At 38.7% G+C, this 22,952-nt stretch overlaps 1 protein-coding gene across 4 annotated transcripts in view; it reads left to right on the forward strand.

The window, feature by feature from the left end:
• Positions 1-22,952, forward strand: part of slc38a4 (solute carrier family 38 member 4) — a 33,498-nt gene that overhangs the window by 6,301 nt on the left and 4,245 nt on the right. Inside the window, exons 1-15 of one of the 4 annotated variants that reach the window (XM_026919814.3) lie at positions 4,596-4,795; positions 5,515-5,719; positions 8,343-8,525; positions 9,358-9,451; positions 9,714-9,829; positions 11,946-12,019; positions 12,159-12,251; positions 12,446-12,527; positions 13,389-13,471; positions 13,579-13,637; positions 13,921-14,187; positions 15,218-15,297; positions 15,392-15,492; positions 15,642-15,766; positions 22,750-22,894. In XM_026919814.3, coding sequence (XP_026775615.1) covers positions 8,413-8,525; positions 9,358-9,451; positions 9,714-9,829; positions 11,946-12,019; positions 12,159-12,251; positions 12,446-12,527; positions 13,389-13,471; positions 13,579-13,637; positions 13,921-14,187; positions 15,218-15,297; positions 15,392-15,492; positions 15,642-15,766; positions 22,750-22,894 — 1,432 coding nt within the window. In that variant the 5' untranslated portion in view covers positions 4,596-4,795; positions 5,515-5,719; positions 8,343-8,412. Of the gene's footprint in view, positions 1-2,872; positions 2,892-4,593; positions 4,796-5,514; positions 5,720-8,342; positions 8,526-9,357; positions 9,452-9,713; positions 9,830-11,945; positions 12,020-12,158; positions 12,252-12,445; positions 12,528-13,388; positions 13,472-13,578; positions 13,638-13,920; positions 14,188-15,217; positions 15,298-15,391; positions 15,493-15,641; positions 15,767-22,749; positions 22,895-22,952 lie in introns of those variants that run through there. The other 3 variants (XM_053236688.1, XM_053236687.1, XM_026919815.3) reach the window with 3 other exon arrangements.

Raw genomic sequence — 22,952 nt, forward strand, 5'->3', positions numbered from 1 at the left:
AAAGCGATCCTAGTGATATTATCTACGTGAGCTTCAAAAGAGAGACTGGAGTCAATAATCACACCAAGATCTTTTACTGCTGCACATGATGAAACAGAAAGGTCATCCAGAGTTACTATGTAATCGGAAAGTTACTTCTAGCTGCATGTGGTCCTAGTACAAGTACTTCTGTCTTGTCAGAATTAAGCAGAAGGAAGTTAATAAGCCTCCAGTTTCTAAGGTGATGTCTGTCATCTGGCTTTGCTGAAACATACAACTGTGTGTCAGTATAACAGTGGAAGCTAATACCATGTTTATGAGTAATTTTACCCAGCGGTAGCATATATAAAGAAAAAAGCAGTGGGCCTAAAACAGAACCTTGTGGAACACCAAACTTTACCTTAATATGCGTAGAGAAGTCACTATTTACTGCTACAAACTGATAACAATCAAATAAGACCTGAGCCAGGAAAGGGCCGTTCCCTTAACGCCTACAAGGAGAGTCTGTCAAGTCTAGTCTAGTCTCTTGAGGAGAATAGCATGATCAATGGTGTCGAAAGCTGCACTAAGTTCAAGCAACACAAGCAAGGAGACACAACCCTGATCAGAGGCCAGTAGTGGGTCATTTACCACTTTAACCAGCGCTGTTTCTGTGCTATAGTGGGGCCTAAATGCTGACTGATACATTTTGTGAATGTTATTCCTATGTAGGTTTGAACAAAACTGCTGTGCTACAACCTTTTCTAGGATCTTGGAGATAAAGGGGAGGTTTGATACAAGCTGATGAGTTTGACGAGGAAATTAATGCTCTCTTGAAGGGGAGTAAAACATTCTAATCTTTGATCTGATATTGTTATATTTTTTATCTACAGGGTAAGTTATAGAATTGTCTGGTTTTAAATTTATAGTCTGAATTTTTTGCCTGATATTTTCAATTTTGTTATTGAAAAGATTCATGAAGTCATTGCTGTTACATATTGATGGTGTGCATGTTTCTGTGGTGGTCTTATTCCTAGTTAATTGTGCTACAGTATTAAATAAGAATCTAGGATTATTTTTTATCTTCTATTAGAATGGAGAGATACATTGATCTAGCAGCACTAAGAGATTTTCTATAGTTCAGGAGGCTCTCTTTCCATGCTGTTTGAAATACTACCAATTTAGTTTGATGCCATTTACGTTCTAGTTTTCGAGTGGTCCGTTATAAAGTTCGTGTGAGATCGCTATACCAGGGTACTAGCTTTTTCTCCCTAATTATTTTTCTTTTAAGTGGAGCTACCTTTTCTAGCCTGTAGCGGAATGTTGATTCTAAGCATTCAGTTGCCTGGTCAAGTTCTGTGTCACCAGACGGTGATCCAATCATAGTTGATAACTCTGAGAGATTACTGATAAATATCTGTGCAGTAGCTGACGTGAAGGTACTGCTGACATTGTAGCATGGCAAGGTGTGGCAAGGTGCGTATATTATGATTAAGGACACATTTTAAAGTAAATAATTTACCTTAATTAAAGTAAATTTTAAGTGTGTATATATATTTTTTTAAGATGAAGAAGCCTTTATTTGTCACATATACATTACAGCAGAGTGAAATTCTTTTCTTCACATATCCCAGCTTGTTAGGAAGTTGGGGTCAATGCAGGGTCAGCCATGATACAGCGCCCCTGAAGCAGAGAGGATTAAGGGCCTTGCTCAAGGGCCCAACAGTGGCAGCTTGGGGACCAATGATGAAGGATGAAAACTGATAAAATACACAGTTCCTGGTAGTGAACTTTTTGGCTCTGCAATTTGGACACTATAAGTAGCTCAGATTTCATTACTCTAGTTTGTTCCTTGTGACTGTATGGTCGTAGCTGGACTCTTGCAAGCATATGACCACGGAATCATTTCAGGTGCATCTCGGAAGTCTGGGTTTTCTTTTTGGCAACAGAATGAAGTGAATACAGTTAGAGATCTAACCTATTTTCGAGCTATATTTTACTACCATAAATTCCTAGCTTGGGGTGCACGGTGGCTTGGTGGTTAGCACGTTTTCCTCATTGGGGATTTGATTCCCGCACCCACCCTGTGTGCATGGAGTTTGCATGTTCTCCCTGGGTGCTCCGGTTTCCTCCCCCAGTTCAGAGACATGCTTTGTAGGCTGATTGGCATCTCGAAATTGTCCATAGTGTGTGAATGGGTGAGTGTGTGTGCAGTTGTGCCCTGTGATGGGTTGGCACCCCGTCCAGGGTGTCCCCAGGGTGTCCCCTGGCTCCAGGCTCCCTGTGACCCTGTGTAAGATAAGGGCTACAGAAGATAGATTGATGAATGGAATTTCTTAGCTTTTAACATTATAATTCCAGCAGGTCTAAGTGCATCTAAGTGCCCCAGGTGTGTTACAAAAGCAGCCCAAAAATGAGTCAAAGTATGTCCCGTTCAAATTCTACACAGATTTCAAAGTCTGACAGCATCTTTACAAGTATATATTGCATTGCAATGTTTAGAAATAATGCCATACACTGCAAAAAAAAGACATCTTAGCAAGTGAATAAGAATACTACAATTTAAATACTAGTATTTGTCTAGTATTTCCTATTCTAAGATTACAATAAACCAAATATAAGATTATTAGATCTATTTCTAGACACAAGCTTGAAATAGTCTTGTTCTACTGGCAGATAATTTAGCTAATTTTAATAATTTATTTCTAGAAAGAAGCTGCCATGAAAGGAAGGCAAAGACGACTGCAAATACAGGTTGAAGTTTTAATGAAGAGACTGGCAAACAAATCTAAAACAGTGTTCAAAAACGTTGTCCAAAACAGGCAAAGGTCAGGCGATCAGCAAACATCAGCAATGGGGCAAAATCCAAAATCACGAACGAGATGCAAAACAAAGTCAAAACCAGAATAACAATACATGGGAACAAAGGCTTGGTAAGTTCAGGCAGATACACACCGAACATTACTTCGCAAAGTGGTTGTGGAAATGGAGTCCTTAAATAATGTGTGGAGTTGATTGTGAACAGGAGTGTGTGAGTGATTAGAAGTCAAGTGACTGAGCGTGACAACCGTAGCCGTTTTCTCAATATGCATTTTTATGCGTTATTGCATCCTTGTGTACTCGTTCCACATTACCATCCTCCGTCGAAGTTCAATTCCAATACTCAAGAACGCAATAAGAAAGTGTAAAGCTTGAAATTAGTATAATAATGTTATATTTGGTTTATTGTAATCTTATAAAAGAGTATTCAAATATTTAAGATATTTTCACTCACTGAGGCTTCATTTTTTTGCAGCGTTTTCACACGAGGAACAGATCTAAATTTAGGTTTTATAAATAGTTTATTTTACCAAGGTCCTAAAATGATCTTTTTGGACACCATCATAAATTTAAAAAAGAAAAAAATAGCAATGAGAAGGTGCAGACTTTGAGTAAATGAGTAAAAATGTCTAGAAATAAGTTTAAAAAATCTTGTGTCTGATCGTATGTGTCTTATTGTCTTATTGCTATTGTATTATATGTGCTGTATTGTAATCTTAGAATAGGAAGTACGAGATAAATATGAAAGATATTTTCACTTGGTAAGAGGTCATTTTCCCCCACTTGGCCTGCAGTTCATTAAAAGCAATATTTTAAACTTTTTTATGGTGTAACTTCATACAGATAACGCTGTATCAGTAGTGTTGCAGGTAACTTACATAAGCCACCTGGCTCTTATGATGTGCAAGTCATTTCTCTGAGACTGAAATAGTACACTATCACTGTGTAAACCACCCTTTAGATACAAACACTAACATTTTCAGCCATGCAGATTTCACTCTCTTCATGTTTCTAGAGACACTAGTACATTATATCCTCACTCCTGCTTTTTTTTTCAAGCTAGGAAGTTTCAGGACGTGTTTTGTTTACTTCATCATAATGATGATTACATGATTTACTCTTAAATGCAGTTCCATGTAGGTGCTTTGTGATTTTGGAGAAACTTTCATAGCACATTGTGATCCATGAATTTTTGATTCCATCGTATACAAAACAGCGTAGATGAAGGTACGCTCAGTTCCAGTGACGCTGCAATTTTCTCATCTGTTTATTATTTTTATGGGTTGATACAGTGCAGATTGGGCTTATTTTGTCAACAGGGTATATGACTACACCAGGGTTCTTAGATATTTCCTCTAAATACCAAAAAGAGTGATAAGATCAAAAATAATCTGTCTATGTAAGTCAGATGCATATGTGATGCATTGCTCTGCAAACGTAATGTGTTTGTAAATTTACCTATACGTCTCCCACAGAGAGATGTGCATCAGTTTTTGTTTGTTTGTTTGTTTGTTTGTTTGGGGGGAGGTTCCACTTTTTCACTCTGATCATTAAGTGCTTAGTGAACTTCCAGAGCAAATCATCTTTCTGATGAACCTGTATGTTTATTCATTTTATTGCTATAGACCCTATCTAAAAAATGGACTAATGTTCATTATTGTTGACAACAAACAAGGCTGATTTGCATATTTTCAGGGAAGAGGTTTCTTCACACTCGTGGCAGGTTAGAGTCCATTTGGCTGTTCAGCATCTCTCGTGTTAGATGGAGGAGAGTTTGGAGATAGAACAGCTTGGCTTTGCAGCCATCCATGGCATTTGAACTTGGTGTGAGTTTAGCATGTCACCAGGGGTGTAGTGGGAAATCTTTGCTTTGTTTTGACCGTTGAGCCAAAGCTTGTGATTGGTCTGGGGGGTGAGCCATGGACTTTATAGATGGCTGACTCCATATAAGGAATGAGCATCAGCAAAGGAACGCTCTTTCTCCTTGAGATAAAGAAAATGGACCTGGACCAACACAGTAAGAGTGACTTTATTAGTTTATCAGCGTGATCTTTAAAAAGCTGTTTCTCATGTTGGATAATATACTGCAACTCGTCTTATGCTACATGGATTGATATGGTTTGTGTCATTGTGCAAAGATTTTACGTGGCAGTAGTTTTTTTTTTTTTTCTTTTTTCTTTCTTTCTTTCTTTTTTTTTCTTAAATTTGTTTAAAGTTTAAAGCTTAAAGTTTTTTCGCTAAACTGATTTGGGAGATGAACTCATTGAGATTGGTGAGATTAGTCCAAATTTATGTTTCAGTTGAAATGATATGATATTAAAACTCTAAGCAATTCTCATATCTATTCCAAGACAAAGCTCAAAGGTAGATTTTATATAAGCTGTCATTTACAAAAAGATTTTAATTCTGTCACTTTTATGAGGTTTGTTCATCACTAGTGTGGGTGGATAATTGCCTTACAATGTGAATGTGTCTGTGTGAGATAGACCCTTTGTGCTGATTGGTAGTAAATGTCACTGCCCCACACACCCAGACAGCTGCCTCTGTGTGCGTGTGTGTGTGCGTGTGTGTGTGCGCGTGTGTGTGTGTGTGTGTGTGTGGGCAGGTTTGTGCATGCTTGTGTGATCATGAAAAAATGTGGCTGAATATCCAAAAAAGTCACCAATCCTTAATGTCCCAAAAGGACAGAGCAAAGAGCAGCTGATGCAATGTGCGTTATCTTGTCTACACTTTTAGGGTCCTGTGTGCACTCTGTGTCTGATGACGCAGGTTTCGGGGAGGTGGGGTGGGGGTGCGTGTATTGGAACAAGAGCTCATGGTAAAAGAAAACGTGATTGGCTGAGAAGGGCCCTCCCTCTGCTCTTTATAGCTGCCACTCACCTGCAGGAGTAAAAGAAGCACGCTCAAACTTCTCCTTTCAGCTCGGAGCCCTACCCTGCCTGTGAGTACCCAAATTCAAGCCAGCGGCATCTTTTACACTGAACTCACTAGCCATGTACACTAATGTTCAGTTAGAATTGAGCTGATTCGAGTTGTTTTCATGTCAGCGATTTGCATGTGCAGTAGTATTTTGGTACTTCTGACTTGAGTGTCATTGTCTTTATGCCCCAAGGGGGTTTTGTGGTTCTTGGAATGGCCGTGTGATTGGAACTAGCTGTGAACATGGGAAATGTGTCCTAGCTTGAGTGCACTGTGAAGAGTGAGTGTTTTTACTGTTGTAAAAGTTCACACGGCTCCCAGTTGGCCTGCATTCCTCACAGGAGCAGACCTGCTGTGTGTATATTCCACAAGGTATCTCCGTGTGGGGGAAAACTAGAAAAAATTAACTTATCAACTGCAGCTTGAACCATAGATTATGATAATGTGAGACTGATATTATGTATTTATTACTAATAATGACTGAAACTTCCAACTACCAGTAACTATAATAACTTTAAAAACTGCAGGCAGTTTTTTTTTTACCTTGACATTATCAAACCAATCTGGATTGTGCAGCTTTTACATTCGTGAATGAGGCTGTTTGCAAGACGACAAAAAAAAATACTCAGTAACAATAAGCTTGATAAGTGTTCGAACATTTGTGTTGCAAATTGCAAAATTATCAACTAGAGCCCAGTGAGCACCAGTTTGACTTGCTGCGTGGCCTGAACCCATAAAATGTTATGCAAATAAGTCAAAGAAAGTGTCAAAGTGGGATTGCTTGCTTTGTTCAGTTACAGGACAAACCATTTTGAGATTTATGATGGTTCAATCAGTGACATGAAGAGTAGAAAGTTACGTCCGCCAAACATTTACAAAGGTAAAATTAACTAGCTGAATCATGTAGGTATGAATAAAAAAACAGGAATTATTGTTTTCTTCTTTAAAGATGTTGATTTTTAGAGCAGGGTTAATATTTATAATATTTTAATGGATAATGTACTCTATTGTTTTCTTTTCCACTGCAGTAATGACAGCAAGAAAATATCTTGAATGTAGTCAAATTTATCTAGTATTTCTTAACATGAGATTATTAAACCTATTAGAAATGTCTAGAAATAGGTTTAATAATCTTATGGTTGTTTTTTTTGTAATCTTATCATAGATACATTTTATTATATTCAAGATATTTTCACTTGCTAAGATGTCATCTTTTTTTTGCAGTGTAGTGTTACAAATATTAAACGGTGCTTGAACAGTTACTCCTTCTCACCAATCCTGAATACTACATGAAAATAAATGAAAACAAATGTGCATTTTAGATGCTTTGCAGAAAAAAAGTAGTTGTAAATACCATTAAAAATTATTTCATATGTTACAAAACTGTGTGTGTGTGTGTGTGTGTGTGTGTGTGTGTGTGTGTGTGTGTGGAGGGGGCGGGGGGGTTGTATATATATACATATTTGTATATGTATATCCTTCCAGAGTTGGTTAGAAAGAGGATGTTGGAGCTTTGGATTTTATTCAGTTGCACAGTACTCCTTGTCTGCCTGAACGGAAAAAAACCAAAAACACATGCAAGAAAAAGCTTTACTGCAAATTCCATAAAATGGCTCAAAATTGTTCCATAAAGAAAAACAAATTGTTAGTGTGTTAGTGGCTATGGCTAGGTTTATTCATGAGCAAACAAACCACACCTCGGTCAGTGATATTACTGCTCAGAACTTTCTCGCCCCACTGCTGTTGACGCACCACACTACTGCCTCTTGTAGTGGCAGTGCCTCTGGAAATTTTTTAGCTTTCCGTAAACTAAATCCTAGGGTCTGAAACAATTCTGACTGCAATAACGTCACATTCTATCAAGGGAGCATTGTGTGAGGAAGAGGAGAATTGAGGTATGAACGAGTTTGCTGTCCAGACTTATTTGCAGCCTTGTGAAGTGTTACGTAACTCTCTTGCTGGTTGGCTCTGAGGAGCAGTGTGTACTCTCCATGCTGCCCTAATTACTCCAACAGTCTGGTCAGAATATAATTGAACTGTGGCTTGAGTTCTGCTGAGACTTGTACCCAGAGCTTGTGTATTGTTTGATAGGGTGAGACATTGTCCTGTTTAAACCTGCTACCCTGGGCTCCTGTCAGAGCATGTGATCTCGGTTTGCACTGTACATCAGTATAAAGGGCTGTAAACCCAAATTAATAGACCATGTGCAGCATTTCATATTGTATTCAATCATAGCAGGGTGCAACCAGCACAGGAAGAGCTGGAAAATGTGTTACCAGCATAAACAATGTGGTATTTGAAATGTTAATGCATGGCTCAACAGATCAGATTTAACAGCCCCAGTTGGAACAGTTGATACTTTTTAGACATTAGTTAAATGTATGTAGATTTAGTAAATATCTTCTAACAACCAGCTCTTTTTATGTATAACGCAGTATACTGCTCTTTTTGCCATTATTAGCATAAAAACATTCAACATTTAGACATATGGTGTATTTTAATCCATTTTCTCTTTGTGTATATGTGCATCTTATCCAGGTTGTTCAATTTTGCCCGTGCAATAGCTGTGCTATATTAATGTACTCATTACTGGAGCTTTTCAATATCCTCGTTCCTGACCAATTTCTTCATGCTCTTGTTTTCAGGCAGTGTTTTTCTCCCCAGGATTAAGCGAACTCAACGTTTTGCCTGCAATCTTCTCTCTGCTTGCATGCCATGGAGCGGATGGAGCTGAAGAAAGTGAGCACTGAGGCGGATGATGACAGCAACGACAGCCTGGACGAGCGCTACCCCGGGCCCATCGACACGGAGAAGGCCACCATGAGCAGGTCAGCAGCCTGAGACCCTGCCCCATCCAGCTGCTTCCCAGTCCTCTTCACTTCTGCCTTTCTGTTAATCACCCACCTGCTCTACTGCTAAATAATAAATATGAGCCCAGAAGTGCTTTAATTAGAGGATGTGTACATCCATCAAATCGGGTGAATGGTGTAGGAATTTCAGCACTTTTTATATGTGGTCCTTTTAAGGGCTCTAAAGTAATTGGATAATTGGCTGCTTAGCTGTTCCATGGCCAGGTGTGTGTTATTCCCTCATTACTTCATTTACAAGTAAGCAAATAATAGGTCTAGAGTTGATTAAGTGTGGCATTTGCATTTGGAATCTGTTGCTGTTAGCTCTTTTGACTTCATATTGAGAGTTGTCACTGCCAGTAAAGCCATCGTTAGACTGAAAAAAATCAAAAGAAAACCCATCAGAGAGACACAAAAACACTAGGTGTGGCCAAGTCAACTACTTGGTACATTTTTAAAAAGAAAGAATGCATTGGTGAGCTCAGGAACACCAAAAGGCCCAGAAGACCTCTTTATAACTGTTGACAAGATGAAAAACACCCTCCAGAAGGTAGGCGTATCTGTGTCAAAGTTAAGAAGACTTCACCACATAAATACAGAGGGTTTACCACAAGATGTAAACCATTGGTGAGTCTCAGAAACAGGATGAGATTAGAGTGTGTAAAAAAAAACCTCTACAAAGCCTGTACAGTTCTGGAACAACAGCCTATAGACAAATGGGGCTGATGAGCTAAAATTAAAAATTTTGTCAATGTGTAAATATTTATGGACATCTATAACAACCTCAACAATCTCAATTTAATTTTTGCAGTCAGTATCTTGATGAAGAGGATGCTGAGAGTCAGAAGTTTCTCACAAACGGAATAATGACGAAGAAGAAGTTTGAGGAGTATCATGAAGAATATGTAAGATGATGATTATTATTATTATTATTATTATTATTATTATTATTATTATGATACATAATTTATTAAGTCATTTCGTGTAGCAGTTGCCCCAGAGCTGTGGCATTTACTACAGACAGTCTCTTTATTCAATTTGGCTTTAAAAAATAAAAATTGTAGCGCATCTAGATACTTATGTAAGCTACTAAATAAACATGGTCTCAATTACAGATGACGTTTAATTAATTTCTCTCTCTCTCTCTTCTGCTTCTCTCGGTCACAGCACCCAGGTCATGCCTCTTTTGGGATGTCTGTGTTTAACCTCAGTAATGCCATCATGGGAAGTGGGATCCTGGGCCTCTCTTTTGCCATGGCCAACACTGGAATCATCCTCTTTTTGTAAGTGTGCTACGTGTAGGGTTTCTGGTCATAAGGTATCAGGATGGTGGATATATACATGAGAAATGGAGAACGTCTGATTCTAGTTTACTGTGTGACATCTGAGCAGTGTTTGACTATAGTATTCTGGATATCCTGTAATATCTCTTATTCTGGGGTGTTCAAATGAGCTAGTTTTGATTAAAAGAGTTAGGGATGGTGCTGACTTTATCTGACTTATCTCCAGAATCAGACACGGAGGAGGCCTCATCTTTTACTGTATTTAGGAAATATGTGGTGTATTCAAGTAGCCTTAGACGTCAGAGAGACTTCCACATGCAGGTGTGTTTAAAAACCTGATAGGACTTGTTCTGTTTTTCATTACAAATGTAATGAACAGCTGTCATCTGTAAACAGTTTTCATCTGTGATCACTGGCAAACAGGGAAATTATGAAAAATGAAAAATGACACCCCAATCATTCAACAAACATACTCAAGTCTGTGCTAAATTGATACAAGAATATGTAGCTCATTCATGCAGTGTATAGTTCACTGATTAAATAAGTGAAACATTCATTAGACTCATGAGGCTAGCCAGCTTAGCACCAATTTGATAATCAGAAGACAACTGGGAGTATTCATGAATTTGGCCGTTTCTTCATTAGCCCTAGGTGAGCTGATTTTTTTTAAATTTATTTATTTTATGATGATTTTGTTTTTCTGTTTGAATTGCCCACAGCCTGTGTTATGTTCATGACTTCATGGTATAATTTTCTCATTGTTCGTCCTGTACAGTTTGTGAGCACTTGGTTATTGCCTATAGGGGCTGAATAGCCTATTCCCTATGTCTATTGTTTGTGTTGTTATTGTGTTGTTAACTAACAACACATTTATTCTTCATGTATATATACTTTACCATAAACATTTATATTTTGGGTTTGCATTATTTAATGGCCCTGTTTTGGTTTCTAGTCTACAACTCGTGTCACTCTGAATATGAGACTAAAGACTGAATGAGAAATTAAAAATAGAAGATAGAATGGTGGTAAAATATTTATTTCTACTGACTATGAATTTTTTTTTTTTTTTTTGTGGCCCATCTCTTTCTCGAAATTGTTTGAAAAAATGCTTAAAACGTTTCATTTAAATCATAAGCCAATATAATGGTGGCAGTCAACGAAACCTATTATTTTATTATTATTATTTTTTTTATATAGAAGGGTTAATACAGCCCTAATTTTGGTTACTTTGTGATCTCCATGAGTTCAGTGTTTTGTATATAACTTTAGCTGTAAGTGCACCACCAGGGTCAATGTGTTCGTGTTAACGTAACACGCACCAGTACTATTTTTGGCTGAGGAACTTCCCCTCACTGGCCTTGTTCTCTAAACTCTTGAGGATCAGGGTTCAGACCAGGGTGCAGGCTGAACAAGATGCAGATGGAGACAGAGGATTTGACAGAGAGAGGTAGAGATTAAGAGAGGGCTGCGTTTCTGTGTCTGTGTGGACATTGTTGCCTTGAGCGTGCTCTCTCTGACTGACTGACTGACGGCAGTCAGCTGGACTGCTCGGATCCACTGACCTCACATTCCTCTCATAGCATGAGGATGAAGAGAACACCTTCATCAGTGCTAGATCTGGTTCTCACCTGACTAGCGGGTCAGTGTTTGGCCTTGTCTCCATCACTCTTCTACTCTCGCCTGAGACAGGTGGCTATTTCTGTTCTGTGTATGGGCTCCTGGTGCCTGGTAACTCTATCAGTGACAGATACTAAGGCTTCCCTTCACCTCTACTTTTTTTCTCTTGCTCTCTTTCACTCATGCACTCTGTCATCTTCTCTTTAACACTGTGACAGATATCGAATAGTGGAGGTTGACGGGAATACACAGGTTGATGTTAGAATGTAAGGGGAGATTGATGGCCTCTAATGAATGTACTGTATATTGAATTTAAAAATAACCTCCATAGCACAGTCTGTTAACCCACGATGTGTTGCTTCACACAGACTAATTTGAATATGTCATAAAGTGCACTGCGATATATATCAATTGTTTTACGCTTTTGAGTGTTTAGACACATGGATATTATTTCTTGAGGGGAAAAATGTTAATGTTAATGTCTGATTTTGTCCTGCAGTATTCTCCTCTTCGCTGTTGCTATTCTGTCACTCTACTCTATTCACCTGCTGCTCGTAACAGCTAAAGAAGGAGGTAATCATTAACTTACACACACATACGCACATACAAATATAATTGATATCGTAGGCGTCTTCTTTTCTATTGCTAGCTAAAGATATAAATGTTATGTGGTGTTCCGTGCTATTTTTTTAAGCATATCATTTATTTTCAGGCTCTCTTATCTATGAAAAACTGGGTGAAAGGGCGTTCGGCTGGCCGGGGAAAATGGCAGCGTTTGGGTCTATAATCATGCAGAATATTGGAGGTGAGGAGAAGAGCCACAGCTGTGACTGCCCTTTACTCTCATTAAAGACACATCTCACTTTCATTTAGTCACTGCTGCAATGTTAAACTCATGTTTCAGTCTTTACTCTGCTGTAATAACTGATAGAAGCAGTTTGTTTGGACTTGTTCGACTGTCTAGTGTGAGCAGATTGTGATTAATTTATCTTTTCCCAGCCATGTCCAGCTACCTGTTCATAGTGAAATACGAGCTGCCGGAGGTTATCCGAGCCTTTATGGGACTAGAGGAGAACTCTGGGTGAGTGGTGGCAACATGCTGAACATGCTGTGATTCTTATTAGTCCATAACGAGAGCATATGTAGTGTACAAATCAACATGGCCGCTCACAGCATGCACAATAAACAAAAGAGCACTTTTTAACTTTCAGTGATTATGGGTATGATGTGTATTTGCTTTAGATCCAGATATATTCGATACAGACACAGACTAAGATACAGACAAATATGTCTAAGATACAGACATATTTGCTAGTTAAATCTGTAACACTGACTATACAGTTCACTCTTTTGAGGAGAAAAAATATGCATCGCTCATTACAATTAGTTAGCTGGCTAGTTTGTTGCTAACAAGAGACAAACATGGAGGCATCCATGTTTTTTGTTTTTTCATTTTGTACCTTGAATGCATCGAGATTGGAAAATTATCTAATTCCAATCTCCGACTTTTACCACTTCGAGGTAAGTCGGATGCAGCATTAGAAGGTCAGAGGATGGGGAAAAAAGTCCTTTTGGCCTCCCCTGAATTTAGATGGTGAATTAAAGAGCTAAAATATCACTGGTCGCAGACATTTACATATATTGATGAAACAAAATGCACCATTCTGGAAATGCTTTTAGATGGAACTACAAGGAACCTTTCATTCCCTTTGCTCAAATGCTTAACTGAAGAGTCCAGAGATTTCATCCCAAGTAATCAGTGTTTACATTTTTTTTGTAGTGCAAATGTTTTGCATCCATCACCTCTACAGCCTGTGTGTAATGGCTGTAATGGTGCGATGTGGCTTTGAGAATGTTCTTATGATAGCATTTGTGTGAGATTGCTATAGCAAGTGTGTTCCCTGTGAGTTTACGTGCTTGTGTGGTTTCTTCTCTGCCGTAGTGAGTGGTACCTGAACGGGAATTACCTGGTTGTATTCGTGTCTGTTGGAGTCATCCTGCCCCTGGCCCTGCTCAAGAACCTGGGTAAGCCCTGTTCTTCACTGTGATTTGCTAAGTGTATGCCTGTTTAATACTTTTATATGATGTGTATGTCCATCTGTGTGTCTTATGTATATTCCACTCTTGTGCAGGCTACCTGGGCTACACCAGTGGCTTCTCTCTCTCATGTATGGTCTTCTTTCTGGGCGTGGTAAGTGTTTTGTTGTTTTTGGAAAAAAAACTGTTCAAAGTAGTTTAGCAAATCAGGTGTTTTTTGTGGGCGTTTTTGTGGGTTCATTTATTTTTTTTTGGTACATTTCCACTCCTAAATCTGTTTGAGCATTACAATTTTTAAAAAGACTCACTCTCTCCACTGATTTATTTAAAAAAAAAAATTGTGTGTATGCTTCTTAGTTGATTTATAAGAATTTCTGTTCATCTCTCTCTCTCCAAAAACTGATTTATAATCATTTCTCTGTGTGTGTGTGTCTCAGTTGATTTATAAGAAGACCCAGCTCCCCTGTCCTTTGCCATTCTTCTTCCACCACTCGGCTAATATGAGTCTAAATGGTTCGGAGCCGATGAATCCGTATGCGTTGCATAACAGCTCAGGTCTGATGGAGTTCTCTCGAGCAGACATGAGCAGCAGTCACCTGGAGCCCCATTCTCTTGCTTCACCCGTCTCTGGCATCCACTACACCCCTCACCCAGACGACTATGAGGACATGTGCACACCTAAATACTTTGTGTTCAACTCCCAGGTGAGGGCTCACAGTGTATCTTTTGATTTTAACAGCAATACAGTTGTAATTATTTTCTTTATTCTATCTTTATCTTAATTATTATCAGTATAAATATTTATAGAAAAACACAATAAGCTCTTGTTCTTGGTGATCTTCATTTTAAAGCTTAGCTTTTTGCCCCATATTTACAAAGATCGGACATTTCACCTTGTTACTCTCAGATTAGAATAGTCAGTGTGTAATGTGTGTAATATAAACATGCATTAAATAATGTTAGTAATATGGTATTATAGTAAAATAAGGATGGATTCAGTGATTAATAGTTTATATACCATAGTGCTGTTGAATTCTCGAATCTGATTGGTTAGAAGGTGTTGATTAACATCATAGCTTTAATACAAATCACAGGATTACTGTATTTTAATGTGCTCATTCTAGTTCATTATCATTTCTAAAGTAACAGCTCATGCACGGCAACTTATGCTTATAAGTGGAAGACACTAAATAATATAATCTAAGACTAATAATAAATAGGTTTAAGCAAAACATGCTATTTAAGAACAACATATAACGGTGGTTGTTATTTAACATTTGTGGAAGGAGTCTCTGGTTTCAGCGATTTGTAACAGTCTAAAGCCACAGGAGAGTCTTCAGGGCAGAGGAGTTTTCTTAGTAACTTTAACAGGAGAAAGAAAAAAGAGAGGATGGTGAGGGAACGACTGTTTAGCTGCTATAAAATGAGCAGTAACAGAAACTAAGTTGTCTCAGAGATGTTCCATAAGATTAAAACTGTAACTGTAAATGGTTAAAAGTATGGCGTTGTTCATTCAACAATTAAACTTTGTAATTGTTGGCAAATTGTTGTGGTATAAGACGAATAAAACTTTTCGGGTCATGCTGTTATTGGACAAGGTGGTAACAGTAACTCCACTTTTTGTCATGACGCATCACACCACGCCAACTTATTTTTCTGTAACAGTCCTTTAGTCCTTTCACATGACACCGTGGCCTCGATACATCTCAGTTTTCTGTGTTTTTCCTCCTCCAGACTGCATATACTGTTCCTATTCTGGCTTTTGCCTTTGTGTGTCACCCAGAAGTCCTTCCCATTTACAGCGAACTCAAAGAGTGAGTACTTTTTCATACCTCACTACAGTAGACCAGAACACAAAAAGTTCACTCAAAGTGTTCATGTCTTTTGCATTTTTTTTTTTTTTTACAGTCGCACTCGGAAGAAAATGCAAAACGTATCTAACCTGTCGATTCTGGCGATGCTGATAATGTACATGCTGTCGGCGCTGTTTGGCTACCTCACCTTCTACGGTACGTCCTCCTGCACACGCAGAACAGCGGACAGCGTTTGGTAACGATAGGAGTAATTATTATTATATTAGTATTATTATTCTCAATTTAATTCCGCTTTCTCCCTACTCTTCTCTTTCATACACACACACACACACTTTGACACACAGATAATGTGGAGGCAGAGCTGCTGCACACCTTTACCAAGGTTTATAAGTTTGACACTATGCTTCTGTGTGTGCGTCTCGCCGTGCTGACAGCTGTAACACTCACCGTTCCCATCGTCCTCTTCCCCGTGAGTACCCAAGCACCACACACACACGCGTGCGCGCGCACACACACACACACACACACACACACACACACACACACACACACACACACTTACTTACACAGTATCTAGAGTCACATGGTGTCCATGGGTAAATTAGTTTATAAAATAAAGGCCTTCGTACAGAATTGTCTGATTATAAGCTACCATAATTGTTTTTGTTTTGTTTTTTAATCTAATTTATGTTCAATGTTTGCACTTATGTGAATGAATCTATTTAGAAAGCATACTGAGTAAGCTAATAGCACAAGGCAGAAACAGCTACAGTATTGGATAAAAGGGTTATTTTAAGAATTCTTTGTATGAATAAGCTGCATTTACTCGGATTGAATTGAACATTGGTGAAGTTCCCCCTTGGTGCGGTTCTTTAACCACACTCAGATGTGGACCAAGACAAACTGTCCAAACTGGTGATCTTGGCCGGTTCCATCTGCATGAAGTAATAATGAACTTCGTTTTAATGTTGCACAACCCAGTCTTACAGGAAAAAAGTGCTCACATGCAACTTACGGGCAACATGCCCAACTCTCCCATTTATGCTGTTTGAATAAGATCAATATTTAATAAATAATTTGGTCTTTTTTACATATTGAGCGTAACCCCACTTCATGCGTAAAGTTTGTGGCATATGATTAGCTCATGAATCTTCCTCTTCTCTGCAAACACAATCACGACACAGAAGTACAGTAACGCAGGTATTTTCAAAACATAGAAAGTCTCTGTGCTGCTTAACTTCAATAAGAGGTTCTACTTGGAACTTCTGAAAAGGAAACATTTTGACATCTTATCAAGTGAAAATATCCTAAATATAATCATATTTATCCAGTATTTCCTATTATAAGATTACAATAACTAAATATAAGATTATTAAACCTAATAGTCTAATTCCTTTGGCAGATGGTTTTGTTCATTTGAAGCAAAATTATCTGCTAATAGAATAAGAAAATTTTGAACTTGAAATAAAAAAAAAAAAATGGTTTGAAATAGGTTTAATGATCTTATAATAATCTTGGGTTATGGATATGAATACTGGATAAATTTGTCTATATTCAAGATATTTTCATCTGCTAAGATGGAACAAACAAAGAAGAACCTGTGTTCGCCATCAGCGCTTATATGCGAGTTATTTTGAGGAGAGTTTCTATGTTTAGAATATTCATTACCGTTTAAATGTTTGTGAGAGTTACGGGCAATGTCCAAAATATAGGAATATTGGAAAATGCTGCTTGCTGTTTGTCAGCATGACATAAGTGACATTTTTTAATAACTCTACAGTATTCAGCATGTTTTTACTCTTTTGTCCTGCCTAAAAGCATACTCTGTTCCCTCTTGAGGCCACAGAATGGCAGCAGTAGAACGTGGCTGAGTGGCTGTGTGTCTGCTCTTTTACACTAGACATGCTGCTGTACTCATGTTTTATGTAGGCAAGAGGGCAGAGAGGGTGAGATCTGTCACCGTGGCCGAGGGCCCCTCGTAGCCGCAGCTATATTAGAGCACTGAGAGTAACAGGAGTGTGAGGAAGATGGGGCCCTGTTGGGTTCTGTCACTCTCTCTCTTACACACACACACACACACACACACCCACACACACACACACACACACACCCACACACACACACACACACATACACACACACACATTTGTCTTAGTGTCCTTGTGAGGACCTTCCATTGACATAATTAATAATGCAGCCAATCAATGATATGCATCTCCACCTAACCTTAACTTTAAGCAAAGCAACCAAAAGAAAATCTCTTGACAAATAATTTTAAAAAAAAGGGGACCAGTCAAATCTCCTCACAAGGTCAAAACTGACAGACATTCATATCTTTGTTGGAACATCTGGTGCCCACCAAGATATAAAAATATGCCCACACACCCTTGTGTGCACATGTTAACCTTGTTCAGAAATGGCTCTCATTAGCCTCTTCATGGTCCCCCATCCAGCATGTGCAGAATATTCTGTGATTTTCATTCATTTTAAAAATGAGTACAAGGCAAATGGATTTTCACCTAAAAGTTTAAAAGCTTTAGAACTAAAAAGTAGTTTGAGCCGTGTTTAATACTCTCTCTCGGAACATGACATAAGAGAATAAGAACAACCAGCTCAAATTACAGCTCATAATATAACTGACTGATTTTAAGGCATTTAAGACTAAGCTTTTTTTTTTTTTTTTAAGAGACAAACCTGTAAAAAAAAAAAAAAAAAAAAAAAAAAGTAAAATGTGTCATCCACAAGGGGGTACAACTGTGCAACCAGATCTGGACCTTATGAATTTGCTCAGAATATATTTTTAGACTGCATGCATTTACTTTTCCCTCATAGACTATTAATAGTAACCTGGACTAGAATTTGCCATAAAAAAACTTGTCCACTGGGTGGTGCTAGTGTGTGCACGTGTGTGTGTGTGCGCGTGCACGTGGTTCACTCACTCTGTCAGTGACCGCTTTATCCTGGTCAGGGTCTCAGTGGATCCGGAGCCAGGATTACACTCTGGATGGGACACCAGTCCATCACAGGGCACATTTACACACACACACACACACACACAGCAACGCTATGTTAAAGGTGTGCCGCCTGGCAACACTGACACATGCGGTTGTCATTTGCATCATACTGAATATAACAGCCTTTGGCATTTAAAATTGTAGATGTAGCAGTACGGCACTGAAACTAGCTTTAGGACTAAGACTCAATGATTTAAACAAGCAGTGTTGTGCATCTGTAAACCCAAAATTTATCAATGTAGTGTATATGTTTCTCGTATCGACCTTCTTGTGCCTCAGTTCTGTGGCTAGATTAGTGGGACTCCAGGATGATCCTGTGACTACAAAAGGGCATGAGGACCCGTTCATGGGCCCATCATGGCTGCAGGCATGCATACAGGAGATCTGTGGGAAGTGGGAGGGAGGAAGTGCAGGCGCTGAGAGTGAGTGGAATATTCCACTGTAGTGATCAGGTGCTGTGTGTGTGTGTGTGTGTGTGTGTGTGTGTGTGTGTGTGTGTGTGTGTGTGTGTGTGAGAGTGACCTTGCCAAGATAATGCGATAGCACTCGGCTGCCACTTGGAGTGCTACAGGCACGTTAGATCAACATTTAGTTCTTCTACAGTGTAACTTCAAGTTGCAGTTTGTCTGTTGCAACCTGCAGAAGAGGGTTTCTTAGGAGAACTACCAAAAAATAATAATAATAAAAAAAAGCTTTCTAGAGGTTTTTACAGCCAGTTCAAAATTGATAGACATTAAACATAGAGGTCGACATTTAAGTTACATCTAGTTGTAGCAACTCAAGGCAACAGGATTTAATCTAGAAGATGTTCTTCCACTTATCATTGAGTATAGGACAAGTGACGAAGCATCTTTAGCACAAATTGCGCTCCACTACTACTAAATTAATACTATTACTGCTACTTGGATGACTGAAGAAATCTGAATTTATTCACTCCATCCCCTGCGTTTACACTCCTGCCGAAGCAAGTGACCGTGTCGCAGTATTATAATTCAGTTTGCATGCTTTTGCGTCAAAATTACTTTGGATCCTGCACGTTAGAAAAAAGCTGGAGCATTTTAGAGAAGAGGGTAAAAGAAGGCATTTTGATATTAAGAGCTGGATATATATGAGGCACATTGTGCTTTCTTGGTAGTCCGTGTCCTTTGCATTTCTGAAAGGTCAGAGAGAGACAAAGAGATTACATTTGCTGTGTCTCCAGGCTGCAGAGTCCTTGGCTTAGTAACAGTGATAAAAATGTTTCTCATGGACAATATGACACGTGTTTACCTACTGGGCTTTTTTTTCCGTTGTAAAATGTGACATGGGAACTGACGTTTATCTGTGATTTGTAATTTTTCAACCAGAGTTTGTCACCCTGAACACAGGCTACTTATATTTCAATTATTCAGTATTATTGTGTAAGAAGGATAATAATATGCTGACACCCAATCCTGAAACTGTGGATGAGGTCCCATTTTTATACTGAAAGATTATGTAGCATATTTGGAAAGAGCTTCATTACCTCTAAAAGCAGCGAGGGAAGCCTTGTCCAGCTGGAACTCCGCACTATTCGTGACATTAAGGGACTGTAACAGTAAGGAGAGCCTGGGGAGAACCTTGCTCCCAGGCAATGAGAAACACAGTTGTCCTAAACGTGACCTCAGCTCGTATCAGTCACTGGCTCTTTTTGGATATGACGCAGAACAGTTCTGACAGATGAGGATGTCATTTACGTGATACTGAATATATCTGCCTTTGGAATTTGAAATGTTAGCCTTGCCATTGGAGCAGACGGATTAACTTCATAGCTAAGCAGTACAGCACTGAAACCGGCTTTAGTTTAGGATTAACGCACACTAATTCCAACAATGCAGTGCTGATTATTACAAACTGAAGTGTAGCCTAGTTTTAGGCGTTTCCATTAATTCCTGCTTCCATCTGAGTTCTGTGGCTTAATTAGTGTGCCAGAATAAAATCCAATATGTTCCCACTGGTGTCCCATGATATACTGCAGTGGCCCATTGCCACGTGCTTCACCTCCTTGGTAACTGGCACGAGAGAGAGCCACTGGACGAAGATCACACATGCAACTTCACAAAGGCTCTTTGCTGTTCACCAGTGGACACCGAATTTTTCAGTCCAGAGCACTGAGGCAACCGAAATGTCACACGTAGGTGCCGATAAGTAACCATGGAGTGGAACATAAGGCTGCTAGAAATACAACCTAGACACCTAGCTGAGACAGAAAGAAAAAGAGAGTGAGAAATACACTTTAAAGTGAAAGCGATCATTATCATTATCACCTGTAGAATGTACTTTACTCAAGTCTCAATTTTTTGTATTGTTATTTGGAAAAGGATTTTTCTTTTTTACATTTACTCGTAGAAAAAGGAGATTTTTCAGGGGTCCTTGATGGGCTCATTGGATAAATAAGGGTTCGTAAAAAGCCTCTACTTAGAAACAGTTCTGATAAGGAAACACACCATTGTATGGTTCTAGAGAGAACTTTTAACGAGTCCCCCAGAGGAACAACCAAAGAACCTTTCAGAGTTTTATATTTTGTAAGAGAACATAATTTTTTACATATTAAACTCCAGACTTGCATTGCTCATTCTCATCACACACCATTCCTAATAACTTTACTACAACTACTCGTATTTCCTGAATAAAATGCTTTATGGTTAGTAACTGCACAATAAGATGGGAGTCTTCGGGTTTGCATTCATCGTATTTTGTTGCAGATTTGTTCATCACATTGTGAACCTTGGCCAAGTTACTTTTATCTGTGGTAAATCTTTACTATGTAACAGTAGCTATGTAGATGGCAAAAGAAAGCCTTGAAAATGAGGCAAAAAAGAATAAAAAGTAAAATTTTCCTTGTTGGATAAAAAGTACTGTTAAGGGCTATCAATGCTGTTTTAGATTTCAGTGATTCTACATAATATATATTTAAAAGTGTCAGTAAAGTGTTGGCAAATCTGGTGTCTAACTTTCTTAATTACACACTGGTCTAACTCCACTTAATTTTATGTTTTAGGTAACAAAACTTTGTTCAGGTCAGTGTATCTTTACTCTGAAGGAGCTCACTAAAATATAATATAGTTCAAACGGTCTCTCCTGGACAATAAAGTGACAGCAGACATCAACAGCTATGCCACTCCCCCTGTGAGCTCAGCTGGCTGATGCAACTCTCCCAGGGCATTTCACGGCTTCAGAACAGTGGGTGTGTGTGTGTGTGTGTGTGTGTGTGCGCGCGTGTGCACACGCGTGCACACGCGTGTGTGCGTTTTTGTGTGTGGTTCCTCCTCACCTCCTGCTGGTGAACTTTACCCCAGTGCATTAGCTTTCCCAGGCCTGTGTTTTGAGCTGCTCAGTGCTAGTCCTGTGACCTGGCTTCAGCTCATTAACTGCACTCAGTTAGCCACCTGCTGCTACGTTTGTTAGACACAATGGGGTACATTGAACTTTCACTGAAATCTAGTTATGCGTGAATATAAAATTCGTGTCAAACAATTCTTAGCGTTTTATCCATTGATCCTGTATTTTAACACGTATCCTCCCTCTATCTGTTGTGTTGTTAGCCTTTTTTAACTAAAAGGGAACTTTGGTAAGCATTATATTCCAGATAGCATCATCGCCCATCACAACTCTTACCACACACTGAACTGTTCTTTAATTTGTCATTCTTCGCCAGGTAAAAAAAACAACCTGGTATTTTAAATCTTGCATCAACGAGCGAGTTCCCATAGCTAGCTTAGTAAACAGCTAGCTAGCAAGTTACATGCGCATGTTAGCAAGCTAAATTTAAACATGGACATGATGTATATCAATTGATGAACGCTGTAACCAAACTTGCAGTTAACCTGCGCTTGTAAACCTGTGGCGAAATAGTCCTGTTCGTCTTGTTCTTCAAGCTCATTGTATTATTGTCCAATAAACACATTTATGGAAGGCATGCAGTGCTGCTTTAAATGTAAAATCTAGAAGGCTTTTGTGTAGTATAGTGGGGGTGAACACACCACATTCCTTTTGAATTCGTTCCCACAGCTGATGGCTACTACAATGGAAGTAGACTGAAGACAGTTTGGCCTTTTCTCAGAGCTAGGGAGTATCATTGTTCTTGTTGAAATGAAAATGATTCTCTTTAAAATGAAAAAGTTAATAAAATGCATTGTACGGATTACTTCAATATTCTCTTGCTTTATCCTCTCAGAAGGATTTATTACACGGCAAATCTGTGTCAGTTTTCCTTAATTTAACAGTGTGCTTTCAGTTTGTTTTCAATTAACCACAAAACCACAATATCCTGTCTTCATACAGGGATAAATCTTCAACTTTCATTACATCTAATAAGTCTGTGAACTGATTTTTTATTTATTTATTTTTTTAAACAGTGAACCATTGCTCAGGTCAATGTCTTACAACTGTAATGACCTGAAATGTTAATATTTTTTAGATTCGTTCTTCTATCACCACACTGCTATTTGCTGGGCGAGAATTCAGCTGGATCCGTCATATCCTCATCGCTGCCGCTATCTTGGTTTTCAACAATCTTCTCGTCATCTTTGTCCCAACAATCAGAGACATTTTCGGCTTTATAGGTAAGTGATGCTTTTCTGTGTGCTCAATGTCTCTTAAGCTAACTTTCTATGAGTTAGC

This window comes from Pangasianodon hypophthalmus, chromosome 9, assembly GCF_027358585.1.
Source record: "Pangasianodon hypophthalmus isolate fPanHyp1 chromosome 9, fPanHyp1.pri, whole genome shotgun sequence".
NCBI classification, from domain to species: Eukaryota; Metazoa; Chordata; class Actinopteri; order Siluriformes; family Pangasiidae; genus Pangasianodon; species Pangasianodon hypophthalmus.